The following is a 27,484-nucleotide window of genomic DNA, read 5'->3' on the forward strand; positions in this document are numbered from 1 at the left end:
AATGTGGTTTTGTCATTTTCAAACACTCTATTTTGGTTATCATACAAATACGTTTTTATTGCACGCAAAGGGAAATACGCAGAAATTGACAAACTACAGAGCAAGGAACAATCAGAGGTACAAATCTGTCCCACAGACAGATGATCCACAAGTTCTTACATATTTATACACACACTAAGGTTTATTTAGAATAGCAGTCCTAAGTGTCTCCACCACTGAGGCTTTTCACTGAATATTTGGAGTTATAGAGTTATAGTATTCATATTCATTCAATCAGATGATTTAAGTAAGAAGAATGATGGATAACAAGTATTGGTTTATAGTTTTGAATTTGGAGAAAACTGATCAAAATCTATTGTGTATGAAACAGCCGTAGCTCAGCAAAAGACAATTAATATCTCCACCACAGTATGATTTGCATCAGTTTGTGATGGATGTCGACATCGGTCAGAATAGTTCAAGCTTCACCTCAAAGTTTGTGTTTCTCAAACTCCAGCCTGTAAAAAAAATTAAAAAATAATAATTCTGGCAGAAACACTGCCGTGCTCAAACATTTGTGCTAAAATCCAAATCCTCAGCCGCCATGAGAGCTAATGTTTACTCCGACCGTGTTCACACTGAACAGAAAGGTTCAGGTTTCATATTTTGGAGCGGCCTTGTGCAGAGAATCCAAACAGGCCTGCCTGTTTTCTCTAAATGCTGATGATGAATGAACAGACAGTATGAATAGGCGCAGTGTTATAAACACACTTTCATACCACAATATCCTCCAACACACTCACACTGACAAGGAGGGGAAAAAGGTGGTGGTGGCAGTAACGTGTTGTACCATGCACCACCTTCACTAGCCCGCAGATCTACTCCTCATCTCCAGAACTAGTGCTTGTTTAGTTTATGTCTCCAGCCTGCGTGCCCAGAATGGGCAGACCCGGCTGCCTCTGCTCTTTTTTTCCCCCTTTTTCTTCCATTTTGTGGAGATTCTTGTTCTGAGTGAAGCCTCCCCAGAGAGCAGCACTCCACGCCACAGCGAGCAGTCAGCCGTCAGCCTTTCCAACAGGTCTCCCCAGCTGCTGCTCCACCACCAGGTCTGGTGTCCAGCTGTTCTGACACCTCCAGGATGGAAACCTCCTCTCAGCCAGCTGCAGGGAACTCAGACTGAGGCAGCTTTCAGTCTGTGCTCCCTTTAACCTAAAAACACTGGATGATGGGAGCCCAAGAGTCAGATAAATTACCTTTGTAACCTGAAAACTGCTGGTTAAAATCTCCAACCTGGTTACGTAACTAACACTCTGAACAACTGCTGTCGTTGTGGCACCTTTGAGCAAGGCACTTAAACTCCAGCAGCTCTAATGAAATTACTCACTGATTAAAAGTACAAGACTGTGGTTGTACTTAGGGCTGTAACTAACAATTGTTTCATCTTTAATTGTCAGAAAAAATGTAAAAAAAACCAAAACAATTTATGCCCAAATTGATATATTCAGATTGCTTATTTTGTCCAAGAGTCGAATACCCAAAGACATGTCATTTACTATCATAAAAGTGAAGTAAACTAGCAAATATTCACACTCGAGAAGCTACAACTTGTGAATTTTTGGCAGTTTTGCTCCAACAAGACTAAGACATGCTAGCAGTAGTTTGAGCTAAATGCTAACATCAGCATGCTAACACGCTCACAATGACAATACTGTTAAGATGCAAATGTTTCAGTGTTCTGCTTTGAGGACACACGCACAACACACAACGCACAACTCTTTTCCAGGACACCACACAGTGTTTTCAGCCGGCTCAACCTGATGAAGGCGGGATAGTGGAATGTTAACAAATGTCCTGGAGAAGAGTTCAATTTATCATATTCACCATCTTAGTTTAGCCTGTTTATACTCTAACATTTGCTAATTAGCACTAAGTACAGCAGAGGCTGTTGGGAATGTCATTAGTTGCAGGTTTGGACTCACTTGGAATAATTTATGACCTGATGATTGTGTAGATGAAAAGTCAGGACATCACCATATTTATTACAATTCATCCTGAGGGGAACTTAAATGGTGTGTACCAAATTTCATGGCCAGCTATCAATTAGTTATCAATACATTTCACTCAAAACCAAAAATGTAATCTGATGGCAACACAAGTGGAAAAGAAATCGGATCTTCAAAGTCGTTAGAATCCATCGTCTAGGATCCATAAATGTCTGTAAAATATCTAGTGCCGCTATTTCACTGAATAAGTGAAAACTTTGACCTGCTGGTTATTTTTGAATGAGTCAACGTCAATGGTTTTGTAACACAATATTATGATTAGTAAGTAATTAAGTTTTAAGCCTGATGAAGCTATTAATAAGTATATTTACTTTACTTCTGACCTTAAATGGACTCTTAAGTAACAGTTGGTTACGCTCTGTGGCAGCTTTTCTAACATCCCTACAATATTTCTTGCTGGGGGAATCCCATCTTTCAATCTTGTGTCTCAGGATAGTTTCTCAAACCTCGAGTCCAGAACACCAGAAAGACTCATGTCCCTGCAGATCAGACTCTTCATCAGCTGTGGAATTCAAGCACAGAGCTCAGAGGCTTCAAGAACGTAATGAATCAGTGAAGTGCGGCTCAGGGATTAAATGCAGTGCTTAGACCTGCCACTTGTCCTGCCCAGCTGCTGCTGATGGATGCCAGCGGCGATGGAGAGCATTATATAACTACTCAGACTGTTTTGACATCAGCTGCCCTATCTGGGTTCAGAAGGGCCAAGTGAACGTCAACACACTAAACTTTAGTCACTGGGGCAGCGCAGAGTTTAGGTAAACAGGAACGCACATGGCACTTGTACTTCCTGAAGCTGTTCACTAAAAGGGTCTGAACAGCTTCTGTAGGTGCATCACTGACTCTTCAGTGCCACTAAAGCTACTGAATCTCCCCCGTTGCAATCACATGATTAATATTTCACCGATTGCACTAATTATAGTATTATAGTAATATTACTATAGTATAGTATTTCTGTAAAACTTTGGCACAAATTTAGTTAAACCAAAAACTGCATTCTCTATGGTTGCAAGATGCAATTATTCTCATTTTTGATAGTTTTTTATGAGTAAATGTTACATCTTTAAAATGTCAGAAAATAGTGAATTTGCCACCACAGTCGCCCAGAACCCAAGTTGATGACTCCAGATTGCTTGTTTTGTCCAACCAACAGGCCAAAACCACCCAAAATGTTTAGAGCTGAGGCGATTCATTGGTTGATTTTGTTTCAAGCAAAAATGCCAAAAATTCTCAATTTCCAGTTTCTTAAAAATAATGATTTGCTATTCTTCTGTTTTGTGTCAGTGGAAATTTAAAAGGTTTGTGTTATGGACTTAAATTACACTATACAGAAAGCCAAAGATATGTTTGAGGTTTAGTTTTCTTGTTTTTTGACCAGAGAACACTGATAAGTAAAAATTTCAGCTGTAAACTGTGTAATTTAAAACTCAATAACTCAGTTCATCTTCATCAGGACTGTGTCGTTGTGGTTTTGTCAGAGTTGACTGACAGTGTTGGAAACATCAGCCAATAACCACAAATCACATTTTGACTCAACTATTGCTAAACTCTGATTATAACCATAACTGTTCTAACTTTGGGAGAAAGTAGTGTGTTGTAGGACGCTGTCACTTATAATAAGAGGTTCATTGACAAAGTTTATTTTATGTTTGTATTAAAAAAAAAAATTGGCTGATATATCATTATTAGACTTTTTAAACTTGACTTCTGCTTCAATTGAACTTGAGTTGAGCTCCAGTCCTCACATATGAGAGGCTGGAAACAGCATTTAGCATTTACTTAAAAAATAACTTGAAATGATTAATTGATTATCAAAATTGTGTTTGATATTTTTTTTGCTAATAATAGTTTCAGCACTAATTCATTGTCCTTTGTAAGAGAAGCAACTTGGCTGGACTGTGTTCAATCTCGAAATCTGACAGTTCAGTGATGATCTCCAGCTCTTTGGACACAGAAGAGGCAGTGTGAGATTTCAGAAAAGTAAATCTGTGATATGAACACTGACTAAAAAGGAATAAGTACAACACAAAAAACAATGAGTGTATAAAATTCAGCCAGTATTAACACAAGAAGTGTTTACATGAGTCTCTCCTCTACACTGCTTCCTCGTACTGTAGGAGGTCTTTATCTTTTCACTATCAGAGATAGAAGCAAATTTACAAGCTGCAGCCCGCTTGAGCCAAAATCTAAAAACATCTTGAGTTTGTTCGGTGTGAACCTCCATCCGGAGTCAACAGAACAGTCTGCTGAGTCCAGAGCTCTATCATGGACCACCAGCACATCACTCGCTGGCCCTCGAGTCCAGCCAAAAACTCTCTGGGACCTCGATCGTCCGCAGGCCACACACTCATTGACCTGACCAATAAGCTCCCTGGTGGGTCTGCTTGTTTGCTTTAACAGCGCTGTTGACCCTCCATCCTTTCATCGACACAGTCACCATCACTGAATCCACAGACGGTGACTACATGCTCCGTCTGCTCTCACAAACCATCACCCTTCTCTTCCTCCTCCTCTCCTCTTCCTCCTCCTCTCTTGATGGTTGTTTTGTCAGTTTACTGACAGACATTAGTCGCTGCTGGTCAGTTGCCTGCTCCTCTCCACAGCTTGGTGTGCATGACTGGATACAGTCAATGGATCCCTTTGCCTTGTATGGTGCTTCACAGTTGCACTCATTAGGGAATTTCTGCAATCTTTCTTTCACACTTCCCAAAAAGCACAAGTCCAAGTCTGGAGGTTAGACTCACGGTTATGTTTGTGAAAGGTCACAAGTTCAAACTACAAAACACTGACCGACACACACACAGTACTAATTGTAAATCTATATAGATAATAATTTACTATTATTTATCTGATAATATTATTAGATAAATGCCTAAATTTGAATATCTGAGCACTGATGGCCGATCTTGATTATTTTTACTGAGTGATGTGGTTCATGTAGCAGCATTGTGACAATAGGAAATTGCATTGGGTGCCGATGTGTGTGTTTGGGTGCACAGGGAAGAGAGGATAAAAATCATTGCTTGGCCCTCATGAGCCCTCAGTAATCCTTTAAACTGGATTAATGTAATTTGTGTCTTCACTGTCCATCAAGGGTAAAAAAACATAAATTTGCTTAAAAAGCAGGAAAAAATATGTTTTTTACAGTGAAAACAGGAACTTTTAGCAGATAAATGATTAGTTCATCGTCATAAAATTAAGCGCCAACTATTTTAACAATTGAGTAATCACTTTGAGTCATCTTTTAAGAAAAAATGCAAAATTCTCCAATTCCATGTTTTAAAATGTGAATATTTTCTGCTTTCTTTAGTCCTGTTTGATAGTAAAGAATCTTTGGGTTGTGGACTGTTGATTGGGACAGAAGAAAACATTTGAGGTGGCATCTTCAATTTTGGGAAACAGTAATAACTGTTTTCTGACATTTTATAGACCAAACAACTAATTGATTAATCGAGGAAATGATCAACAGATTAATCGATATTGAAAATAATCATTAGTTGCAGCCCTATAATGAAGCATGACTTTTCACGGTGCAGATTTACAAAAATGAGCTAAATGCTAACATCAGCATGCTAATGTTGCTGCTTATGTGTAGCAGGTATAATGTTTACCACCATCTTAGTTTAGGTCATAAACAATTTTTTTTTAAAAATTGACATGATAATGGCGCAAAATGGACAACAAACCTCCGCACTAAATTTTCTAACATTCGTCCAAAAGGCTAATTGTTGAAACATTTCACTCAAATCCACATATGTCAACCTCATGGTGGCGCTAGAGGAAAGGTTAGGGGACCACCAAAGTCAGTGGTATCCTCTGGGAACCATGAATATTTGTACTAAACTTCCATGGCAATCCATGTTATTTAAATCTGAACTGAAATAGTGGACAGACTGCTGAGAACTGTGGGCCTAAGTATTTCAAATTGCTTAAAACATTTCATCCATAAAAACTGTCCTTGAACATGTCTAGGACCACCACTGAGCTCATGGCTGTTCATTTAAAAGGTTTCTGGCATCTTAGATGTAGACATAAAGCTTTAAAACTATGCTTTGTTGTAAAGAAAAGTCTGAAAGTGATAAAAAATCTTTTTAAAGCTCTGTCATCACTAGCTGATTTGTATCACATGTACATTTGTCTCGCAGAAAAACAGAAATATGAGGAAGAAGTCCACTACGTCACAGAAAAATGTGAGTGTATGAAGTATGCGACGTGGCTACAAACAGAGGCAGATGTTCCACACACACAGACTGACAGATTTAAGTCTTGTCCCACCCTGGCTTCACCAGGACGAGCGGGAAGCGAAGGTTGGAAGAGACCTTGTCTCAACTTCCCTGGAAAAGTGGATGGAAACAGGGAGATATGGAGCAGAGAGGAGGAGGAGGATGGATGGGGGAGGTGGGGGTCAGTAGGACTAAACACTCCCTCCTGTGGGGAACAGGCTACATGGTGTTACCGCATCTTCAGGAATGTGATCCTGTAATAGAAAGTTCATCCCTCAGCTGTGGACTCAACAGTCACTATATTTAGGATGTGTCCAATCAGACTGGAGCTCCACACCAGTCAGACAGCAGATGCTTCCTCTTCCAACTCACTGGATCGCACGCTGAGTGATAACGAAGACGGATTTGGTCATTAGGGTCAAAGTCAGACCTCCCTTAGAGGAGTGTTTCCTCTGGGTGTTTCCTCTTGAGTGAAGTTTTAATAAAGACCGTGGAGGTTATAAAGTTGTTCTACAGTCCTCGATGACCGTGTATCTGGCAATGTGACGGGTGCTTCTCAAATTTTTTCACGTCAAGGACCCCTAAACTGAGACCACAGACTCCCATCTGATAAGTTTTTTTTGCTTTTAGATGTTTTATTTCAGAAAGTGTATGAAACCCATGACCAAAACAGCAATACATTCTGTCATTGTTTTACTTCTGGATGGCATATAGTGAAAATAAATTATTCTCCTTTTTGCTGGGGACCCCTGGAAACCACTCAAGGTCCCCGGCCCTCACTTTCAGAACCACTGACTAAATGTCTGGCCAAAATGTGCACATGATGATTCACCGATGGGAGTGGACAAGCTGCAAATCATCTCTGACAACCCCAAACTTCACAGCACAGACGTTTTTTTTAAATATTTTCTTTCCTTTTCCCACCAGTCTTACGCGTTCACAATTAAACGTGTCGCATTCCAGCAGTCGTCATGCTAAAAACCGCCTGTGCTATCGTCTCCTGAAGGCTTCCCAAACCGCTTTTCCAAATGAGGCTTCATTTACCAAATACAATCATACTTAGGCTGGGAAAACCGGCCACTTGATCATAAACTCGATCTCGGGTTAAAGACCAAAAACCACAAGAAAAGAAAATAAATTCTTCTGCAGTCTTGAGTCTATTAACAAGGTGGATGGTTGGATTGATGTCAACACTTATAAGGGATTTTTTTAATCAAATATAAAATTGATACTCTGATTAAAAAAAAAAAAAAAAGTGTAATACAGACGGGTGCTTGCATGACAACATCACACTACTTAAACAAAGCAAATAAACATGAAATATGCACTTTGGAAAAAAAACATCAGAAGTGAAGGAAATAGAGAAAAATAAGTTTCTGATGATTCAAGCTGGAAAAACCGCTCTGATGAAGACGTTGACGACATCAGCTTCAACTCCCAGACAGTCTGTAATGCAGGTAATCAGTCGCATTATACAGGTTTTTCAGATGTTTTACAAAACATCTGATGGTTTCTTGGTGTGTTGAGTTAAAATTACTTTTCACATCAGTAAACACCTTGTGCTATTTCTTCTGGATATTTTGTAAAAAATACACTTTGGTGCATATTTTAAACAATTTTCAGGGTGTATGCCAAAAATTAACAATATTTTTTGTGGACTTTCCTGATGCATGCTGGAGAAATATAATTTACTGAGTTTTGAGAATTTCAAATTATTCTCAAATTCGTGCCTGGTTTATAAAATTTTAAAATGGTTTGGCTCCTTCTCCACTATGTGACTTTGTTTACACTCGCTCAGTCAGTTCTACTAGATCCTCTGTACAAGATTGTACCAGACCATTTAATCACACAGCTTGTGAAAGCTACAACTCAGTGGATATGAAGAGCTGCAGGTCCATCAGTACGTTCTAAACCAAATTAAAAAAATCTGCTAAAAACTACTCATCTCTGTCACCACTGACTTTAAATTTCATCTCACAGTCTTCTCATGAACGCAAATAATCTTGCTTTTAATTTGACAAGCTTACATTATTAATTTCTAGTTGACATTTTGGGTGTATGTGATGTGTTATTGTATGTAGCTTTGTATTATGTATTATGTATCCTGTGTGTTTTTTTTGCTTCGTACTGTTTATTATTGTGCTGTTTTATGTTTTAATTGTGACATTAAAGGGACTGGAGATGAAAATTAGCTATAAGCTAACTGTGGTACAGTACATCACATGGTAACATTTATATTTAACACTGTACTTGGTCCCAATAAATACAATACAACAATCACTTTTTGATTCATTTTGATGTTGGAGATACAAAGAATTTCAACTTTGTTTGCTGTAAACTTTTTTCAATTATACAGTCAAAAGCTACGAGTAAATGTTTTTTAGGTGACACCCAGGGAGTTTTGTGTATTTTTACCTTGTGATAATCATCAGCTGGAGGTCACGGTTTACTTATCTCTATTTGTCTTTCATGGAACTCAACTCTGGTTTGGCAGGTCTATTCACTGCATGGAGATGTTTCTTTTTTTTTTTAAATAGAGGGAAGTCTTTCACAGCGGTGAAAAGTTAATGCCCTCTGTGTCAGTGACCAAAATTCTTCTTCTTAACCCCAAATTGCTTTTTGCAGCCTGCAGTTTTTCAAATGAAATACAAGCAAAGACAAGTGTTGACAGAAAACGGTACACAGCCAGTTCAGCTCAATTAAAAGTTATGAAAGTTATCCTCAAGTGAGCTCTACTCAGAAAAGGCAACAAACACACACAACTAACATTGTATTCTGAGAATCAGAACTGCTTATTTCAGTGGACAGCGAGTCTCATATAACTGTCACTGCATCAATCTGAAGTAGAAGTAACCAAAAACTGAGTTAGAGTTCATTTCTTTTGTCCCATTACAGTGGATCGGACACATCTTAGTAGCACTCAGGGGCAGATTTTATAGACTAATGGTTTTCTTGACTTTTGACCTTTAAGACACTCAGTTCCTATTTGCTTGAAAGCACACAGTCTCATCCCCGCCACCCAGTGCTGTTTAGTATTTATACAGCAGACTGAGCTCAGTGTACAGAGATAGACTGTAGCAGCTGCTGCTGAGTACTGAAAATGTAAACCAGTCTAAATGTACGGGATTAGAGAGATTCTTCAATGCACGGCTGGTGAAATATCCACTCAAACACACTCTCCGGCTTCCAATATATATCATTTTTATTGTACGGACAGAAAATTATACAATTTGAGAATGTAAAATAAATGATGAGTCAAAACAGAAAAGCAATGTGTAAAAGAGGAAGCAGATCGGGGAGGTGGATTCACGGAGGGGATTCACTGGACAAACATGCTGGATCTCAGTTCTTCTGATGCCTGAGGAGAAGAAAACACACTGGTTAGATTAACTCCATCTACCATGAAATATCTGAAAGAAAAGTCAAAGATGATCAAATAAAAGCTATAAAAGTTAACATGCTCTGTTGTGAATTTAAGCTATTTGCAAATAGAATTTTCTGAATGGGGTTTCCCACGATGCTCCGACCACTGAGCTGCAGGAGTTTTTCCTTTTAATGACGCAGAGCTTCTGCCACGTTCACGTCATATAGGATGAACGGTAGAGATGGAAAAACCTGACATGTTGACTTGCACAACTTGACTTCATGTCATTGGACAACCTAAGACGTGGTCGTGTGAGGGTTACAAATACTGAACACTGACGACACTTTACAATATCCATTAAATTTGGATTTAATTACCTCAATTGATTGATTTTGGCTGACTCGAGGCATCTGTTGTTTGGTTTTCAGTCACTTATTATTAAGCATCGAGACATCTGAGACTTGATGTGAACACCATTTAAAATTTGTAAACTTATTATTTGCTTACTTGTTTATTACACTAAATACAACCTGAATACATGAACGCAGCATTACATAACACAAGTCACATGCACAGAATGACTCATTTTGTATCAGCGAGGTTGATGGGATCGTTGATGAACAATAACTGTTGCACTCCAACGCACACTGCCAGCAACAACACTGTTTAATGTCATGGAAACTTGTGCAACAAACGTAGAAGGAGGGTAAGAAAGACTAACTCAAGGAGATAACCTCTTCAGTTGAGTGCTGAAGTCATTTTTAAACCTAACAAGCGTTCCCCACCCCTTACATTGGATTCACTTTAGGAAAAGGCCAAATGAAGAGGAGGAACAATTACAGTGACCAAAAAAATGATTCATTGTACTCATTGTGATTGGACTATTGTCTTCAGATAGACTTGATAAAATATGATTGTCCTTTAAAGGCGGTTTACATGCACATACAGGTGTTTCCAGTTATTCTGTCTGATCAAATCTCTACTAACGTTGAAGTTTGGTGAGAGTTACCTGATGCCACCGAACAACAGTTTGAAGAACAATAAAGTTGTGAGTTGACTCATCCCATCAGACGCAGCAAAGCTAACAGATGAGTCTGAACACACAAAGACAGTCCTGAGAAGAGCTCTTATCAGGTAGATGGAGTGAAAACACCTGTATGGGTAGGCCGGGACTGTGTTGGTAAAAATAGATTTCAAAGACACAGTGACTGGACACTGTTCTGTTAAGGGCATCAAACCCGTGACTTTTCATTAATGACTCAGTCACGCTGCCTTTGGCGTACACACCTAACCCTTGATGTCAGCCTCTGCTGTGTTTAAATCTGTCAAGCGGCACATGAACCTCGTAAAGGGATGACATAGTGCGCACACAGGCCCTAATTTGGTCATTGACACCTCATCGGTCTCATCACACGCAACAGCGAACTCCAACATGGGAGGCAGGCTGCGGCCAATCCAACACAAACAACAAGCAGCCAGGAGTCATTAAGCATCCAGCTTCATTGGCGAGTACAGTGAGGAGGTTTACCCTCCCCGCTGGCGTCGGGAGATGGCAGAGGTGTTTACATTCCACGGTTAGTGACGGGTGAAACTAGGTTAGGCTTGGAAACAACAGCACAGACCTGCATTGTGCGTTATCACATAACGTTACTTCTTATGAAGACGGCCTGACAGCTATGTGGGTGTGAAAGGTACGGCTTTATATGCAACCTTGACTGTACTTTCACTTTGTGAGCAGCCATGCTACCGTACGTCTGTCCAGTAGTTTGATTTTTTAAGCTGTGAAAATAATACTGCTGCGGCCTCGCTGTCTGCTGGTTCCAACTTTAAAGACGTGCTGGAGGGAAATTCAGTTGATATATAACTGTAAAGGAAAAAATAACTGACTTAAAATGTCACGTTTATGACATTTTGGCAGTTTGAACCTGTGAGGTGGGACAGGTAGGACAAACAGTTCAGCAGCAGGTTTTTCCTGTGCCAACAACTGGGGAAATGGGACCAGTGAACATCAGCGGACACTTCAGGTTGCTTAAGTTATGAATGAATAACAAGGCTGAGGAATGATTTGTGTGAACATACCGCTGCGGTGAGAGCATTTCTACTCGTCGATGTACTCGAAGGGCTCGGGGGGCTCTGGCTCCTGCTCTTCCTCCTCGATTTTGGGGCCGTGAGCTGAGACGGGCTCCACCAGCTCCTCCTCTTCCTCGCTGGTGTCCTTCATGATGATGATCCCACCTGTGTGGAGCTGGAGGCGACACGGAGGGAAGGAAAAATCACTAATGGTGTGAGGGAATAAGGGCTGAGTAGGACCACTATACTGACATTTGTGTTTGAATTACAAACGCTCAAAGTCAACGGAACAAGTTGAACTTTCATTTGTTTACATCTCACTACTCACTGTTGACAGTGATGCTTATGTAATAGCTGAAAAAACCTTTACGCAGTTGTAAAGGCCTGGGGGAACCACAATGACCAAGCAGAAAGCACTACCAAAAAAAAATCCTGCTGGAACCAACAAACATTGTCCACATCCAGGGTCGGATTAACTCTCCAGGGGGACGCAAAGCAGAAATGAGCTGTGGCCCTCAATTGACTCCACAATTTCTCCCACTTTCTGTGTATATTGTATGTACATGTTAGTTAGTAACTTGATTAAGTGCACATTTATAAATCAAATGGCACCATGTAAGCACAAGATGAACTGAAATAATAAAGGCTTTCAAAGCAGATTTTTACTTCGGGCCCCTGTAATACAGGGGCTTTTAGTGGTGCACACAAATATTACCAAATACATTTACAATTAACCAAATTACTGCAAACACAACATGTGAACCTGGAGCCTTAAGGCCTTCCCTCAGGGTCCGGTACCCATTTTACCTATTTGGTAATTCGGCTTTGACTGCATCCAAAATTCTGGTTAAATCACTCCACAAATACCAAACGTGTCACACTGAATGGAGCCTCCATAAAAAATATTTCACTCTTTTGTAAACTTTTTATAGCTTAAGTGATGAGAAAAGGAAGTGAACAAGTGTAGACCAAAAAAAAAAAAAAAAAAAGAATAAAAAATAAAATTCTGAGGAAAGGTGGTTAATTTATTTAAAACTAAAGGTCAGAAAGGAGTGCACTGTGCAGTTTTGGGGACTGGTCTCATAATAATCATTATTATTTTTACTATTATGTTTTTTTAATTCAGTTATTTAAATTGTTATTTTTTTCTATTTTTCTTTTTTTTGTGCATTTACCACACCCACACGTGTTCACATGTACAGTACTTGTATTACATAATGTGTGATACTTTGCCCTCTGAATGCTGCTGAAAACACTGTAGTTGTTGAATGACTGTGTTCTCTATGTCTTTCAAAAAAATTTATAAAAAACAAAAAAAGTGGAGTTTAAAATAATTAATTTGTGGAGATGTTCAGCATCACTGACGACAAGACAGGAAACTTCATATTAATTCAAACTGATCCACATAATAAGTTTTCAACAAACCACCAGACATGAACCAGATTTCAAGATAAGTCTGTAAAACTTCTCACTTCCTCAACCTGCCTTTGAATGGAAAAACAAACCCTTTAAAGGAAAGTGGTATAAAAAATTTTTTTTTAGCAGAGCAAAGACACCATTTTGGCATTTGATACAATAAGTCATACAATGTAATACTCTGAGCTTAGCTTGCTGGACACAAAATCAAACAATACTTCATCTTAACAAGACTGGGGTGAGCGCTGATTGGGTGACTTTGCATCGCCCTGCAATTTACTGCGGAAAACTGTCAACATTTACAGCAGCACCGCAGTCGTCTGGTTTATAGGCCTGAAGAGTGCAGAGTTTCTGGAGTTGTAGATATTCGACAGGCCAAAATCAACCAAGAGGCTGAATCCTGATCTGAACAATTTATTTTAAAGGGAAAACTCCTCTCTGAGATACTTTTACATTGTTAAATATCATAAAAAAAGTTATGTTCAGGTGATATTATTGTGTGTAAATGTTGCAATTCAGATGTCTCTGCAGAATTCCTTGATGTAACGGTGCTATAAATAATTTTAAATAATGTAACCGCATATTCTGTATATAGTATCCCGTCTGATTAAACTGCACTATCACAGACAACACAGAGGGGTTTAGTTACCGGTTTGAAGGGCTGGTAGCGGCAGGTCTCAGGCATGGTGAGGACTTTGAGCTGAGCTGGCATCACTCTGGCCGGGTTCTCGAGGAGCTGGAAGTTTGGCTCCGCCTCCTTCTTCTTCTCTTTCTCCTTCTCCTCGTCCTTCTTCTCCTTCTCACCCTCCTGGACCTCCTGTCGCAGCAGACACATAATCAGCATTTTCCGTTATTACTTTTCTTTATGTTCTCCCCACTGATTCCGCTGCCGCGTCTTCTTCTTCTTCCATCCGTCTTCTACTGTCCCCTCCCCCTCTCTCTTTTTATATTTCATGTATAAATAAAATTGTAATAAATTCTTTCTTGTAATAAATTCAACAAAAATTGCAAATCATTGTTTAAATCCACCATATTCACATCACATTGGAGATCTATTTTTCTTGTGCACATCTGGCATTATTTGACAGTATGTAGAAGTTATTATTAATAAATTCTGGTTTTCCTTTTTTTCTGTTGTGACTCAGTACTCTCCTGCTCAGGCGACCTTGTTGGGAAATGATTTGTTGGGCTATCAGGCAGACACTGGAAACCCATAAAATAAGACACACAAGAACAAAAGGGACAGGGAGCTGGCAGTAACAAACTAGTTTTGTAATTTAAGACCAAACTATAGTACATCATCCTCTGCAACACTAACAGAGTCCTTTTTTCTACCATTTTTATGATGAATATACATTTTTTTTTAAATATTTAAATGTATATTTATCAGATCCCATATTTTTTTCCCTGTCAATCTCCATTTCCATCCCATCCATTCTCACTCAACATATTTTAGTGTTGATATATTTAGCGAAGAAATAAAAAGATACCACAAGCAAGCTTTAAAAGGCAAAATAGGTGATCTAATTGTAATCAAAACCGTCAAAAACCAAAGTCGGCTCTATAAATCTGTCACGGAAAATGACAACCAGTGAATTCTGAACCGCCTGACCCCAGTGTGAGCGGATCCCTCTCCCCCCCTCAGCCGCCTTCACAATAAGCCAAATAAATCAAAAGGCCTGAGATGTGAGCGAGACGGACGTTTCCAGGCTCGTCTCTCAGCACCGGAGCTGAGATGTAGCGTGGCAGAGTGGATCAAACGCTGCTGCTAATGCTCAGAGAAAATCCCAATGAAAGTTATACTGGCTCTGGACACTGGGTGTGTGTGTGTGAGAGTGAAAACACAGAGGAAGACTTTGACACACACCTACTGTTATTTCTTCTCTAAAAGAGTAAAAGACAAACCATGTGACTGTGTGCATGAATCTACCCTCGGATATAAGTGGCCATGTAGTTGTGATTTTATCAAGTAGTGTTCATCCTAAATAAAACAGGATTATTGGTAGAGAAGAAGAAAAGGGTTTCTGGGCATTTCCACTCACCACTTCCATCTTCTCCTCCTCCTTTTCTTTCTTTTCCTTCTCCTTCTTCTTGGCTTTGGCTGTGATGGAGAGAACAGCAGTGGATACCTGCCATGCAGAAAGAGGGAGAGAGATGGAGAGAGAGAGAGAGAGCGGAGACATTTCCACAGTGTAAGACAAAACCATAGACACTCAGACCTTCTACAAACATGGCTTGAAACGTACAAAACTAGTCAACCACAAAATAACCGCTGCTTGTTCTTCAATTACAAAAGCATCTAGGACTGTGAAATGAAGCAACTCAGAAAAATAGGCCAGAGATGCTAAAACAATAAACATGACGGGCAAGAAAATGATGAGTCTGACAAGGAGGCTTCAAAATTATTCACAAATCAATATGAAGCGAGGTCAGCTACCCTCAACTAATTATTTCAGAAAAAGGGGAAAGCAAAACAAGCTGATGTGTTGTGTGGCGCCTGAGCTCTCACCTTCTCCTTCTCTTTCTCCTTGGGAACCTCCAGAGCTGGTGGGTAGGCGAAGGTGGAGGGCTTACAGTTGGAGCGGTACTGCACCTTGGGCATCTGAGGAAGAAGACAAAAAGATGGTCACTTTATTTCTATAGATGTTTAATAAAAATCAACTTCATGATCTGCCTTCCAGATAATAGTCAGGATGACCAAATATCTGCAAAACTAATTCCAGCGGCTTCAGTTCTGTTAAAAGTTAATTAGCGAGTGCTAATATGCTAAACTAAGACGGTAAACATCACATAGACTCACGACGTATCGCTGTAGTTTCCTAATCTTGTTTAAATGAAAACCCAATTCAATTTGATGGAAACAAACCATGTTTTACATATTTATCTAACATTTTTTAGCTGACCTCATTGTTGTAGTGAGGTTTTAACAACGATCAGTGTCGACTTACAATCATGTGAGTAAACCCAGAAAGACCTCATGGTCCTAAAGGTCGGACTGTTATACTGTTGTTTCCAAGGTCAAGAATGAACTGTGAAGCTCAACCAGAAAGACTTACAATTAAAATCTATCAACAGCTTTATTTAACGCTGAAATCAACTGAGGGCTTAACTCTCCACTACTAGCCAACTTTAGTCCCACAAGCAGCTCCAACTTGTTGATTTTTCTTAGTTAAAATAACAGTGAGAAGATATAAACCAGCCAGTAGAGTTATAAACACTTTTTGTTCTTTTAGAGAGACTCCTAAAAGAGAATGTCTGTGAGAAAGGTCATTAAGTAACAGATGCCGGTTGATCGGGGGTTTGTTCGGATACTAAGTGAACTTATGCTGTCCATTTCAAAAAGACAGATTCAGGCTGAACGGTGAACTAAAAGGGAGACGTGAATTCAGGATGAGCACAAATCAGACACTGGATACACAACATTTCTTCTGTTTTTGCAGAAAAGAAAATGTCACATCAAAAGCTGCTCCAAAATTTGGCAGCTTAACGTCTTCTCAAATGTCAGACTTTCAATACTGACTTGCTGGTTTTAGACTCTACTTGCTACACAGCTTCATTTTGGTTGAACATAAAAAGAACTCGCTTTGCTTTGTTTGGTTAGTTAAGTTTTAAAGTTAAATGTACATTTAACCGGTTAACCGGTTAAAAGCAAAAGAGGGAGTTGCTCTTTAATAAGGCGTTACTTCTAATACCTGCTGCCTTAACTCTATGTAAAAATGAAAAAGCGCTCTGTCAACTTTACGTAGACAAACATAAAAGAAAATCTCCAGCCGCAGCAGCACCAGGTGCCTTCTGTTTAGTGTGAGCCTTCGAATTACAACAAGGCTCTGAAACATAATGATTAAACCGTCTCTATAGTGGAACAGAGCAGTACAAAGATGTGACCAGAGGGGACGTCTTATTTTATATCACCTCGTAATTCAGCTGTTACACTGCAGTGTGGAGGCGGGATGATCAGTGAGGCGGTGGAGTGGCTTGATGCCTGCTTTAGTAGCTGTAATTTCTCTTGTACAGCAAAACATTGTTACTTAAGAAGAACAAGTGGTGAGTGACAAGGATGTTCTTTGTCCTGAGGTGATAAACAAAGCTTGTAATAGCTTGTGCTGTGTAGTTAAACAGGTGCTGGGGAGCCTTGGCATGGTGCCGCACTAAGTCTATCAAACTCTGCTGTTCCCCACTCGCCTTCTGCACTCGATCCCTTGTGTATTATTTGGGGCTTTACACCCAGTATATTCTCCAGTGCCTTGTAAAGCTTGGGTTGCACAATACACAAAAGTGTATTGGTGTCCCTGGTGTCAGGTGCTGCTGATTCACGTAGCAGTGAAGACATAATGCCTATCTAATATTTCTTTAAGATCCCCCGATATGTCACACTGATCCCTTGGCATCAGTATGCGAGTGGCAAGGGGCCCAGAGCAGGCCCACAGTCAGGAGGGCCTCGTTATATTTTTTATATTTTCTGCACCAAATGCAAACTCACCAGACAAATTTAGCTGCCATTTTTTAAAATGCTGGAAAAAGATCACACACACACACGCACACACACACACGCACACACACACACACGCACGCACACACACGCACACACACGCACGCACACACACACACACACACACACACACACACACACACACACACACACACACACACACACACACACACACACAGTATTTGTTGTGACACATCAATCACAAAGAAATCAGCCACTTTAGTACCTTGAGGTCCTTGTTGAGGCAGATTATAGCAGTGGGTGTAAAGGCCAATGACAGGAAGTGGGAGAGGGGGAACCAGAACCAGAACTGGGTGAAGACTAGCAGGCCCACCACTGACGGCATGTGAGTGTGACCCGTCCTGGACTGCAGAGAGATGGTCACGTTACGTCCACCTAGACCAACAGAAGCCAGAAGGGTTAAAGGTGGTTTCAGTATCAACAAACAGGCCTAAAGATGTTGGTTAATCACCAGATGACATCAGCTTATTCAAATAAATCTCACTACACACATATATATCATATTTACCCAGACATGTCTGTCCATAAGCAAATGAGCATCAACTACTGAAGTTGCTAGATCAAAAAAGTACCTTCAGACTGAACGTGAAGCTAGTTTTCGCTTCACTTTATTTGTACAAGTATACAAGGATACAGCCTCGGTCTCAACACATGACACAAAGCACTGTGCACTGGCATTTTTCCATTTACTTGGTACACAATCACATTTCTATAAAGAAAGTGCATTAGAGAACAACAATTTAACTTAGAACGAAATTTTGTTATCAAAATGGATCAAGCACATTGCTAGACAGAAATAAACCTTGTTGGTGATACAGTAGGTAAAATCTTCAAAGAAACTGTTAAATTTGCTGGCAACCAGTTTAGAGAAGCTCTACAGTAGTGTTGTCTCTCTGACATAACAGACTTAACGCTGCATTATGTACCAACTACTGGCGAGATGGACTTTTGACTAAATGGCGAGGCTTATATAAAGTTTATTATGAATGGTGAGGCTTTGTATGAATGGGAATCAGGTCAGGGTTGAATAAGTGTGTGCATGCACGCTCAGCAAACAAGAGAAGTGCTGAACAGGAGCATGACCGCTCTGCCAACCTCAGCAAACCTCAAGCAATCCTTACGTATCCCTGATATATAAAAAGGTTAAAAATACATACTGCTCAGTAGAAGCCAATTTCACAACAGGTAGAAAATCTAAACCATCAGTTTAGATTTGAATATGGACACATGAGAGCTATGTTGACTATGCTGTGACCTGAGAAAACACAATATGCTGAATGAATAAAGCAGCTTTATGTTGATGTGACACTCATCACTGCTGATTATGAACCCACTTCAACTTGGCGTGAAATGTAAAATGTAAGCTGGAGGTTAATGCGGGCACAGACCAGGATGGCCACCACCCTGAGAAGGTTGTCTTTTGGCTTCAGCCGGTCTGATTTGTTGATCCTGGGGCAGGATCTCAATTACCTGGACCTGCTGGGAAGCCAATTAAACCAAGGAATGCATTGTCTACAACATCCTGCATTTAAATTAAAATATATCGCCTGATTACTAGATACGAGCTGCACCGGAGATTAAATAATTGATCTTCATCAAAGGAGGTGTGTCAGATGCTTTTTCCAGGAATGTTGAGGTAGTTACGGACTATAAACACGGCTTGTTGTTTTAACTTTGACTTAAACCAAGAATTAATATATAGGCATATATAGGTTTTTAAATGATTTTCATCCAGACTTTATGTACCCATCCATGAAGATGTTCTGTTACCTGCAACAGATGGACAATTTTCCTCACAGTTTACAATAGAGTTCTCTACTGATTAGACCCACTATACTTTGTGTAACGTGAAATGAAGATGAATTTTAAGAAAAGCAGGAGATAACAGGGACCCTTTAGGACAAACAATTAGAAAATATTAAAACAGCTGCCGACAGCATCGTCAGAACGGCGCTGTGCTGAATAAAAAACATCCTTCTAAAGCAAAGAGGTCCGTGATGGGAGGAATATTACAGTTAACGATATTTGACGAGAGAATATTTCAGCCTACAATAGGTGAGGTTAAACAGTCAGATGCAAGAGAAGATGATGCAGGACAGAGACCTGCAGAAAGACCATGAGGCTGTGAGAGAAGTTTCCTAACAACTAAGTTGTTGCACCAAAATGTGCCGATAATCAGCACATCTGACCAACATCTTAAGCCATGATAGCTGATGAAAACCAGTGAACAGAATATTAATTATGCTAGTTTGTTTTAGTTGTTGTTTAGTGATCCAAATTCATTCAGATTAAGACATAATGATTCTAAGTAAAACAGATGAGAGACGAACTGTACATGACTCCAACGAGAGAACCAGACAGGACCACCTGTCTCACTCGTACTTGCCTTTTAAGAACTAAGCTGCTTGTATAAGTGGTTCTTTGATGAGGCCGTTGTTTCAGACTACAGACGTTGTTAGATTAGGATCAAGTAAATAATTCGACTGCTACAGAAGTGAAATGATGTAGTGATATTGTAATGCCAATCTGAAAAAGTGAACCAATTTCCTTGTAAGGAAGAGTATGTCTCTCTGTGTGGGGGAATTTATGTACAACTTGACAGGTGTCACCGGGGTTAGGGTGTGTCCTACCAGAAAGCTATTTGGGTCAATTTATGTGCATCACTGGAGCTGATTGAAGTGTCACTTGAAGCAGTAAAAAAGTGTAACATTTGCCCTCTGCCTTTCTAGGATGAACAGTAGGGAGGGACCGCATTAGTGAAGGCAGAGGGAGTGGGAGAGGAGGAAGAGGTGAGAGGAGGTAACCAGGATGACTCTGTTATTTCAGTGGGGATGAAAAGAAAAGGGTTCTTTGGAAGTGTCGGTTACCAGGGAGTAGGCAGTCTGACTAAAAATAAAACAAGTCCAGACAATACCATTTAAATCATCTGCTGTTATCTTGCTTTGCTCCCTCTCTTTTCTGAGGTCACTGAAATAATTTATTAGTGGGACCATATCTTGACATCTGAAGCAGTGGTGAAACCACTCGGGTCTAACAGATTGAGCGTCGGCCAGAATGAGTCACGCAGGCTACTTGCTGCGCCACAACTAGGAGCTTAAGAGTCTCTTAAAAACCTGGGAAGAGGTTGAGTGCACTTGACTAGCGGGTTCCCACGAGCTGCTGTTTTTGCCAACTCGTAGTTTGGCAGGGCAATTTTCATTCCAAGGAGTTGGTGAGAGAGACGGCAGAGGGGATAGTAGTGATTCCTTAAAGGTGTTCTGTGACTACATCAACAACCAGCCTGCTTGTTGTACCGGTTTGAAAAGATGCGAAGTCTGAATCCTGTGAATCCTGAACGATGAGAGCATGGTGTGTTTCATTACACAACTGAGACAGAAACCACTGATTAAAACTAATTAATGGATTGTGTCAATTAGTGAGGGAGGGTCTGTAAATGGGAGCTAAACATGGAGAGGTGAGATGGAGAGGGACAGAGACTAACATTTCCTGAGTAATAAGGACCAATGATCATGAAACTGAGCTCTAATCGCCTCCGCCTGTCAAATTAAATACAATTACCCCTGCACCTCAAAAACCTAATTCCCTAGAAGAACCAGAATACTAAAACATTCTGACCACACAAGCTTCAGCATGTCTGACATTCAAACAGGAGTGGTTTGTTTCCTGCCTGAATGTGTTTAAACTGTAAGCTCCACACTGGAGCTGTCCTGAAACATGGGTAAGCACTGAAAGCTAGAGTTTGGAGGGGAGGAGGAGGAGGAAGAGGAGGAGGAGGAGGGTGGGGGGAGAGGAAGGAGTGTCTGTCTACAGTCTGAAAAATGACACCAGCGGTCAGGGTTTGTCTGGATGGTCTCACGCAGGGTCATCTTGGCATGTTCGCAGAGTTTATTGCGATTTATGTGCCTGATTTGATATATGATTTAGGTCCTTCCTGTCATCAAGATGGCTAATCTGTTCAAAACACAATAACCATCAAATAGTGTGCTGCGGGAGGGGTGGAATTAATCGAGAAGCAATTTTGCGACCGGTGAAAAATGCTCGGGAGTTACAACACTCGCCCCTTCGAGTAATGGTGCAAATACTTAAGACTGGCTACACTTTGTGTAAGTTGCAACACCTGATAGTGTATTTAGACAGCGGTGTGTAAACATAGCTGGTTTCTTTCTGGCTTAGCACACAGGGTTTTATGTTAGTGCTAGAGAATGGGTTTCTTCTCCTGCCTGCATTGAGGGCTTGTGTATACATGTGAATATGGGTGTGCTCTGCGTGTATGAGAGTGTGTGTAGCTCCCCATGTGATGATGTGCAGCTCTCTAGGACCTCACACACACAAACACACCCTGTATGCTTGTGTCTACAAACACCCGCACAGACACACAAACAGAGAGACTATCAGACAAACAGTAATCACCAGGGGGACACCGACACTCCATATGGCTGAGAGCGGAGTTGAGCCGAACTAGGACCGACAGGCGCTAATGCGCCATAGCATGATCTGTTCCAGAGACGCAGTGCGCGGGTGGTCAGCCGTAGAGGGTTACTTCGTGTTTGCTTGAGCGTAAAAGGGACTCAAATTAAGACACACGCACACAAACCCACCTAACAATTAGAGCTGTTCACTTGTTTAACAGTGTAATTAAGAATTTGGGTCTTTTTCACATCCACTGAGGGATGAAGGCACAGAGGTAGGTGGTTATATACCACTTTGATCTCTTGCTCAGTGACAGACAGGGATAAACCCAGTGAGGGGATCAAACTGGTGTCATTCCAGTTAACAGACCATGTTTCTAAATACCAGTCTCTTTTCCAAATGTAAAACAAGCCTTGTGCCCCTCTGTTTGTACACTGACCTGCGTCGAGGATTCCCTGGGCCAGGATGGCCCCGAATTTGGCCATAACATCATCATGCTTGTCGTTGATCACCTTTGCATAAAGCTGTCTGAACTGGTTCACCTAAAATAGCGAGGGAAGAGGAAATGTGTTAAAACAACTCATAATCGAGAGACACTACTGCCCAACCACAAGATTTTATTCATGTTTTGATTAGAGACATGTTATTTTCTTCAAATTTCAGAATTATAGTATATAATAAGGACTGCAATTTTTATTTTCTCGTCTCTTTCTATTTAACGTGAAATTTAGAATCCAATGAAATTGTCAAAATGTGAACATAAACATATTATTGTTAATTGCTTGTAAAGTGGAACAAAATATCCAGGTTCTAGAGAATTACCATACCAGAAATACCATTACACAACTAGTAAGAATGTGTTCAGCCTCAACTTGTGGAATCCTTCCTTTGAATGCAATGACTATTTAAGACTCACCTCATGCTTTAAAATCCTGCAGAGGGTGTGTGTGTGTGTGTGTGTGTACGTGCATTTTATTTTGCCATCTCAGTCAAAGTCAGTCAAAGAGGAAGGCACAGTATATGTTTGCCACTTGAATGTGGCCGTCACAGCTGTAATGCATTTGTCAAACTTGCACACTGTCAGCAAGCTTCATGATACAGCAACATCAGCGTTGCGACACACCTGGCGATGGTGCAGTGCCTGTGGGAGTCCCGTCACTAACGGCATATCTCGATAGCCGGAGTGAAACTTCGAGTAAACACTATGCTAGGTATTTATCGGTCAATTTGGCCAATTTACCACCCTCAGACTAGAGGCCTGAGACTGCTGTCTACAAATGTGACGCAGATCTGTAAATTACAAAGACTGGGACTTTAAAATAAACAGTCATGGATGTAATACCTCCTGATGCTCAACTACCTCTTGCACAATCCTGCATACCGCCTTAAGCTTTAAGCACTGTTGCTGTGCAGATGAGGAGTCTTTGAAAATGTGTCTGGTATTTCTTAACCGTCTATGAAAAAGCATGAGGTGCTCCAAGGGTGAGTGCGTGCAGTTATGCCTGGACTAGTTACTCTCCAGTCTTCCATGACACAGATTTCTTTCCTTATGTCTTCACAAACCTGATGTTTCTGTTTTCAGTCAAGTCTGCCCCTTTTCCCCCCTCTCACTCTTTACTCAGCAAAGGCTCTGGTCTCCGTGGTATTAGACATCATTTTAAGAGTCACAGAAATGTTGTTATTTCACAGACACCGAGACAAAACACAGGCTTTCTAACTCTGTATCTTTTTACAAACTGGTTCACATTCAAATGGAAACGCTTTTGCTGTTTCAAAAGTCTATTTTGCACCAAAACTGTCAATTTCCTTAATGATAAACGAGAAACATTCAAAATTCTAAAAATGCATTGCAAAAAAAGGATGTAGAACAAAAAAAGTAAAGAAAAATCCAAACATTTTGCACAACATACCTTGGGACAGGTGACTTCAGTCTGCTGGATCATGATGAGGGCAGAGGCAATGAGGGCGCCCTGTCTCACATAGTTTACCGGGTCATTGGTCATGGGCTCCAGCAGGTTGATGGCCTCCTGCAGAAGGAGAGGCAAAGAGACGCAGTTGGTAATGTTGTTTAAATACAGAATATTTACAGTAAGCCGCATGTGCTGATTTTATATAACCACCTACTGCCATATGTACTGCCAAAGTATTGAATGGTTGACCATATTAAAATAATTTGGAGTGGGAAAAATTTTATCTTTGATGTAAGACAGGGCTAAAAATGTAATCAAATTATTTTCAATGTATTTCGATTATGGATAAGAACCAGCCCCTGATGGTCGAGGGAACAAAAAGATTGATGCTAGAGGACTGTTAACAGCACTCTCTGCAGTGTTTAGTGAACATCTTTGCTGATTAGCTAAGACCTAACTAAAAATATTACAGTTAGAAGGAGAGCAATCCGCTTGGCACATTCTTTTAGATTTTAAGAAAAACAAGACTGGCCACAATTTCACTTTACAGGTGTAAATTACTTCAAATTTAAGTTAGGCCATTATTTACTCTAGATCTTTGTCAAAGATGCTGCACTAGAAAGGCACTATCTAAAAGCCCATTTGAGAGCAAACACACACACACACACACACTGGAAAAAACTTTTGTACAAAGAGTGAATGGTTTCCTACAGAAGCGAAATGCATTCACTTCAGAAAAAAATAAATAAAATTGCCCTGTTTTTCTAAATTAACGAGATAATTATGTCGGAAATTCTGAGAAAGGTTTTCATGGAAAAAATATCATTCTGCTCTGTTTTTCTGAACTAACGAAATCCCAAGAGAAGCTCTCATTCCTACTTGAGAGCTTGAAGTAAACATGTTCCGCCTGTTTAGTTAAATCCAGTTTCATTTTGGTTTTGGTTTGAAACATTGAGAGATACTTGTGTCTTTAAGTAATAGAGATGGTATTGTTAATAGTTTGTCGACTTTGCGCAGGCACCTCAGGACAGGCAAAAATATTTCATCAAAGCCCAAAAATAGATGAAACAAACAAACCAGACAGCCTACAGAGCTAAGAGGTTATTTTAGTTTGGAATTTCCACTAACAGGTTCAGTGGGATGACTCGACTTTAATACTGTTAGAGAGGATATCTAGATCAGTCATTTTTAGAAATTATCTGATAACCTATTGGCAAAATAAAACAGGTCAAACATGAGAAAAAAGTACAACGCATTATGTTCATAAAACAGAAAGAACATGAAAGACAGGACCTTCGCCTCTCTCGGAGGCCGTCGTTACCATAATTACACTACTTTAGGTGCAACGAAATTCAAACGGCTGCATTACCACAGTGAGGATTTTGAAAGCTTTTCTAAGAATTTCCGAGATAATCATCTCATTAATTTCAGAAAAAACAGGGCAAATTTTTTTCTCTCAATTGAATACGTTATGCTTCCGTAGCTTCCTGATGAGAGACCTGAGAGTTCAGGAAATGGCAGCGTTCTACTGCTGTCTTCTCCACAGCCCAACAGTTTAGATGTAAATGTTGGCAGAATCGTTATCATATTCTTATGTTATAAATTGGAGTGAAAAATGTCCGCTGTTATATCACTGTACTTCAGTGGGGAAAAAGCGATATTCAAGTATGGTTTATTTGTTTCTGTCTCTCACAAATGTATGGAAGAGGACAGGCGGTTAATCTAAAAATGCAAAATAAAAGTACTGTAACAACGATGGACTGGCTAATACTAAATTTGAGAGATAATGTGTTCGATATGGCTTTAAAAAAGATTAAATAATGACCTCTTAATTCTGTCATGGTCCTGTAGAAGTGGTGAAATCTGTAGTTTCTCTGTGTGTCAGATTGAAGCTAACATGAAACCGATAATTTGATGCTTTTTACTCCCCATACATTTTATATTTTGCCATTTCCAACAGGACACATCATCAATGCAACAGGAGCATTTATGTTCTCTGGAGGATTATTAACAGTGGCAACCAGACCACACAAATTAATAACATTAGTGTCATCCTTATCTGGTTACCAAGGACAACTGAGTAACAGTTATGACAAGGTCTACAATCAGTTTCCTCCTATGATCACTGTGAGTGAAGGACTGAGGGAGGACCACCTCCTATTCTTCTCTATTTCTGCTGTCTCCTCTGTTCTCACCGAGCAGTAATGGCTGTAACTCACACCGCCAGGCTCAGAGGGAGGCGTCAGCTCCGCCAGGCAAAGAGAAACAAACTAGGATGATGACAGTGTAGGTAAAATAAACCATGTTTCATCAGTGCTCTCGGCTCAGCTGGCTGAGACAGCCATGTACTGGGATGATAAGTCGGAGTGTAAAGCCAACACCAGTCGACCACATCCTGTTCCTGATAGGTTGTCTGGGGGTTTAATTGAGGGTATTTACTGTCAGACCCAATCAGCAGAGCAGGTCGACACATAATGTGGTTGCTTAAGAATCTCTTAATCCGTACAGGCTTTCTCCGCAGGTTGAGGTGAACTTTACATTCAGTATTGCTAAAAACTGGCTTGTGTAAATAAACGGAACAGGGCAGAACACACTTTACCACGATTCATTTTCCATTTTCATACATACATATAAAACTGTATCATATGACAATGTTCTGAAACACTGTAAATAATTTTATGAGTCTGCTTGCTATTTAACATTACACAGCATATCTCTCTGGTGAATAGTGTTTCCATCCGTTTCACCAAACAAGCTCAACAGCTCTTCATTATGGCACAAAATCAGCATAAACAAACTACTGACAGAAAAAAGGTCAAACAGCTGTCCTATGCAGTTTTTTTCTTTTATGTATACAATAGATTAGGAACCCCAGTCCAGTAAAAACATCTCAAGCCCAAGGTGTATAAATGATGGCAGAGGCTTGTGCTCCCTTTAAATAGGTGACCCACTTCTCTTGTCACGACATCATTACTCTCACTAAGGGTCTAATGTGCTCGAGGTTTTATTCTGGAAAAACCAAGCAGTAGACCTTCGGAGCTGATCGGTTCCCTAGCATGCCTTGGCCTGACCTGGTCCAAAACATTCAGTTTGGTGCTTCAAGGCTCAGGGTGTAATGAGCCATGATTCAGCTTGGGTTATGCCACCTGAGACTGATCAGCCCACATAGTTAGACGACTCAGGAACTGGCAGTACCCCCAACTTCTGTCTTCTTAACTCCTCTTCAGACTTTGATGAACCCAAACAAGATGACAGGGTGCCAATTTGGACCATTTTACAAGCAAATCTCCAAACAACTTTCCACAATTTTGACATCATTTCTGCTGACCTTCCATGCAAATTACAGCAAATGTAAAAAAAGTAAAGGAGCTACTTAATTCTTTAATCATGGATGAAGCACAAACTTCAATCAAACTGTGGCAGGAAATGGACCTTGCCTTGAGGCAGGTGGATGTTCAAAAGTAGATAGGAGTCATGTAGCATCATTATGAGATTATTACAGCTTGTCTAAGCCAAGTTTACCAGAGTATCATTTGCTCTGA

General features: G+C 40.2%; 1 protein-coding gene across 1 annotated transcript in view; it reads right to left on the reverse strand.

Moving 5' to 3' along the window:
* Positions 1–9,440: 9,440 nt before the first annotated feature.
* psmd1 (proteasome 26S subunit, non-ATPase 1) overlaps positions 9,441–27,484 on the reverse strand; it is a 42,435-nt gene continuing 24,391 nt past the window's right edge. Inside the window, exons 18-25 of the mRNA XM_067596773.1 lie at positions 23,943–24,059; positions 22,472–22,574; positions 17,828–17,997; positions 15,622–15,714; positions 15,155–15,241; positions 13,762–13,929; positions 11,706–11,871; positions 9,441–9,620 (exon numbers count right to left, since the gene is read on the reverse strand). Coding sequence (XP_067452874.1) covers positions 11,725–11,871; positions 13,762–13,929; positions 15,155–15,241; positions 15,622–15,714; positions 17,828–17,997; positions 22,472–22,574; positions 23,943–24,059 — 885 coding nt within the window. The 3' untranslated portion in view covers positions 9,441–9,620; positions 11,706–11,724. The remainder of the gene's footprint in view (positions 9,621–11,705; positions 11,872–13,761; positions 13,930–15,154; positions 15,242–15,621; positions 15,715–17,827; positions 17,998–22,471; positions 22,575–23,942; positions 24,060–27,484) is intronic.

Source organism: Thunnus thynnus, chromosome 8 (genome assembly GCF_963924715.1).
Source record: "Thunnus thynnus chromosome 8, fThuThy2.1, whole genome shotgun sequence".
NCBI lineage: Eukaryota > Metazoa > Chordata > Actinopteri > Scombriformes > Scombridae > Thunnus > Thunnus thynnus.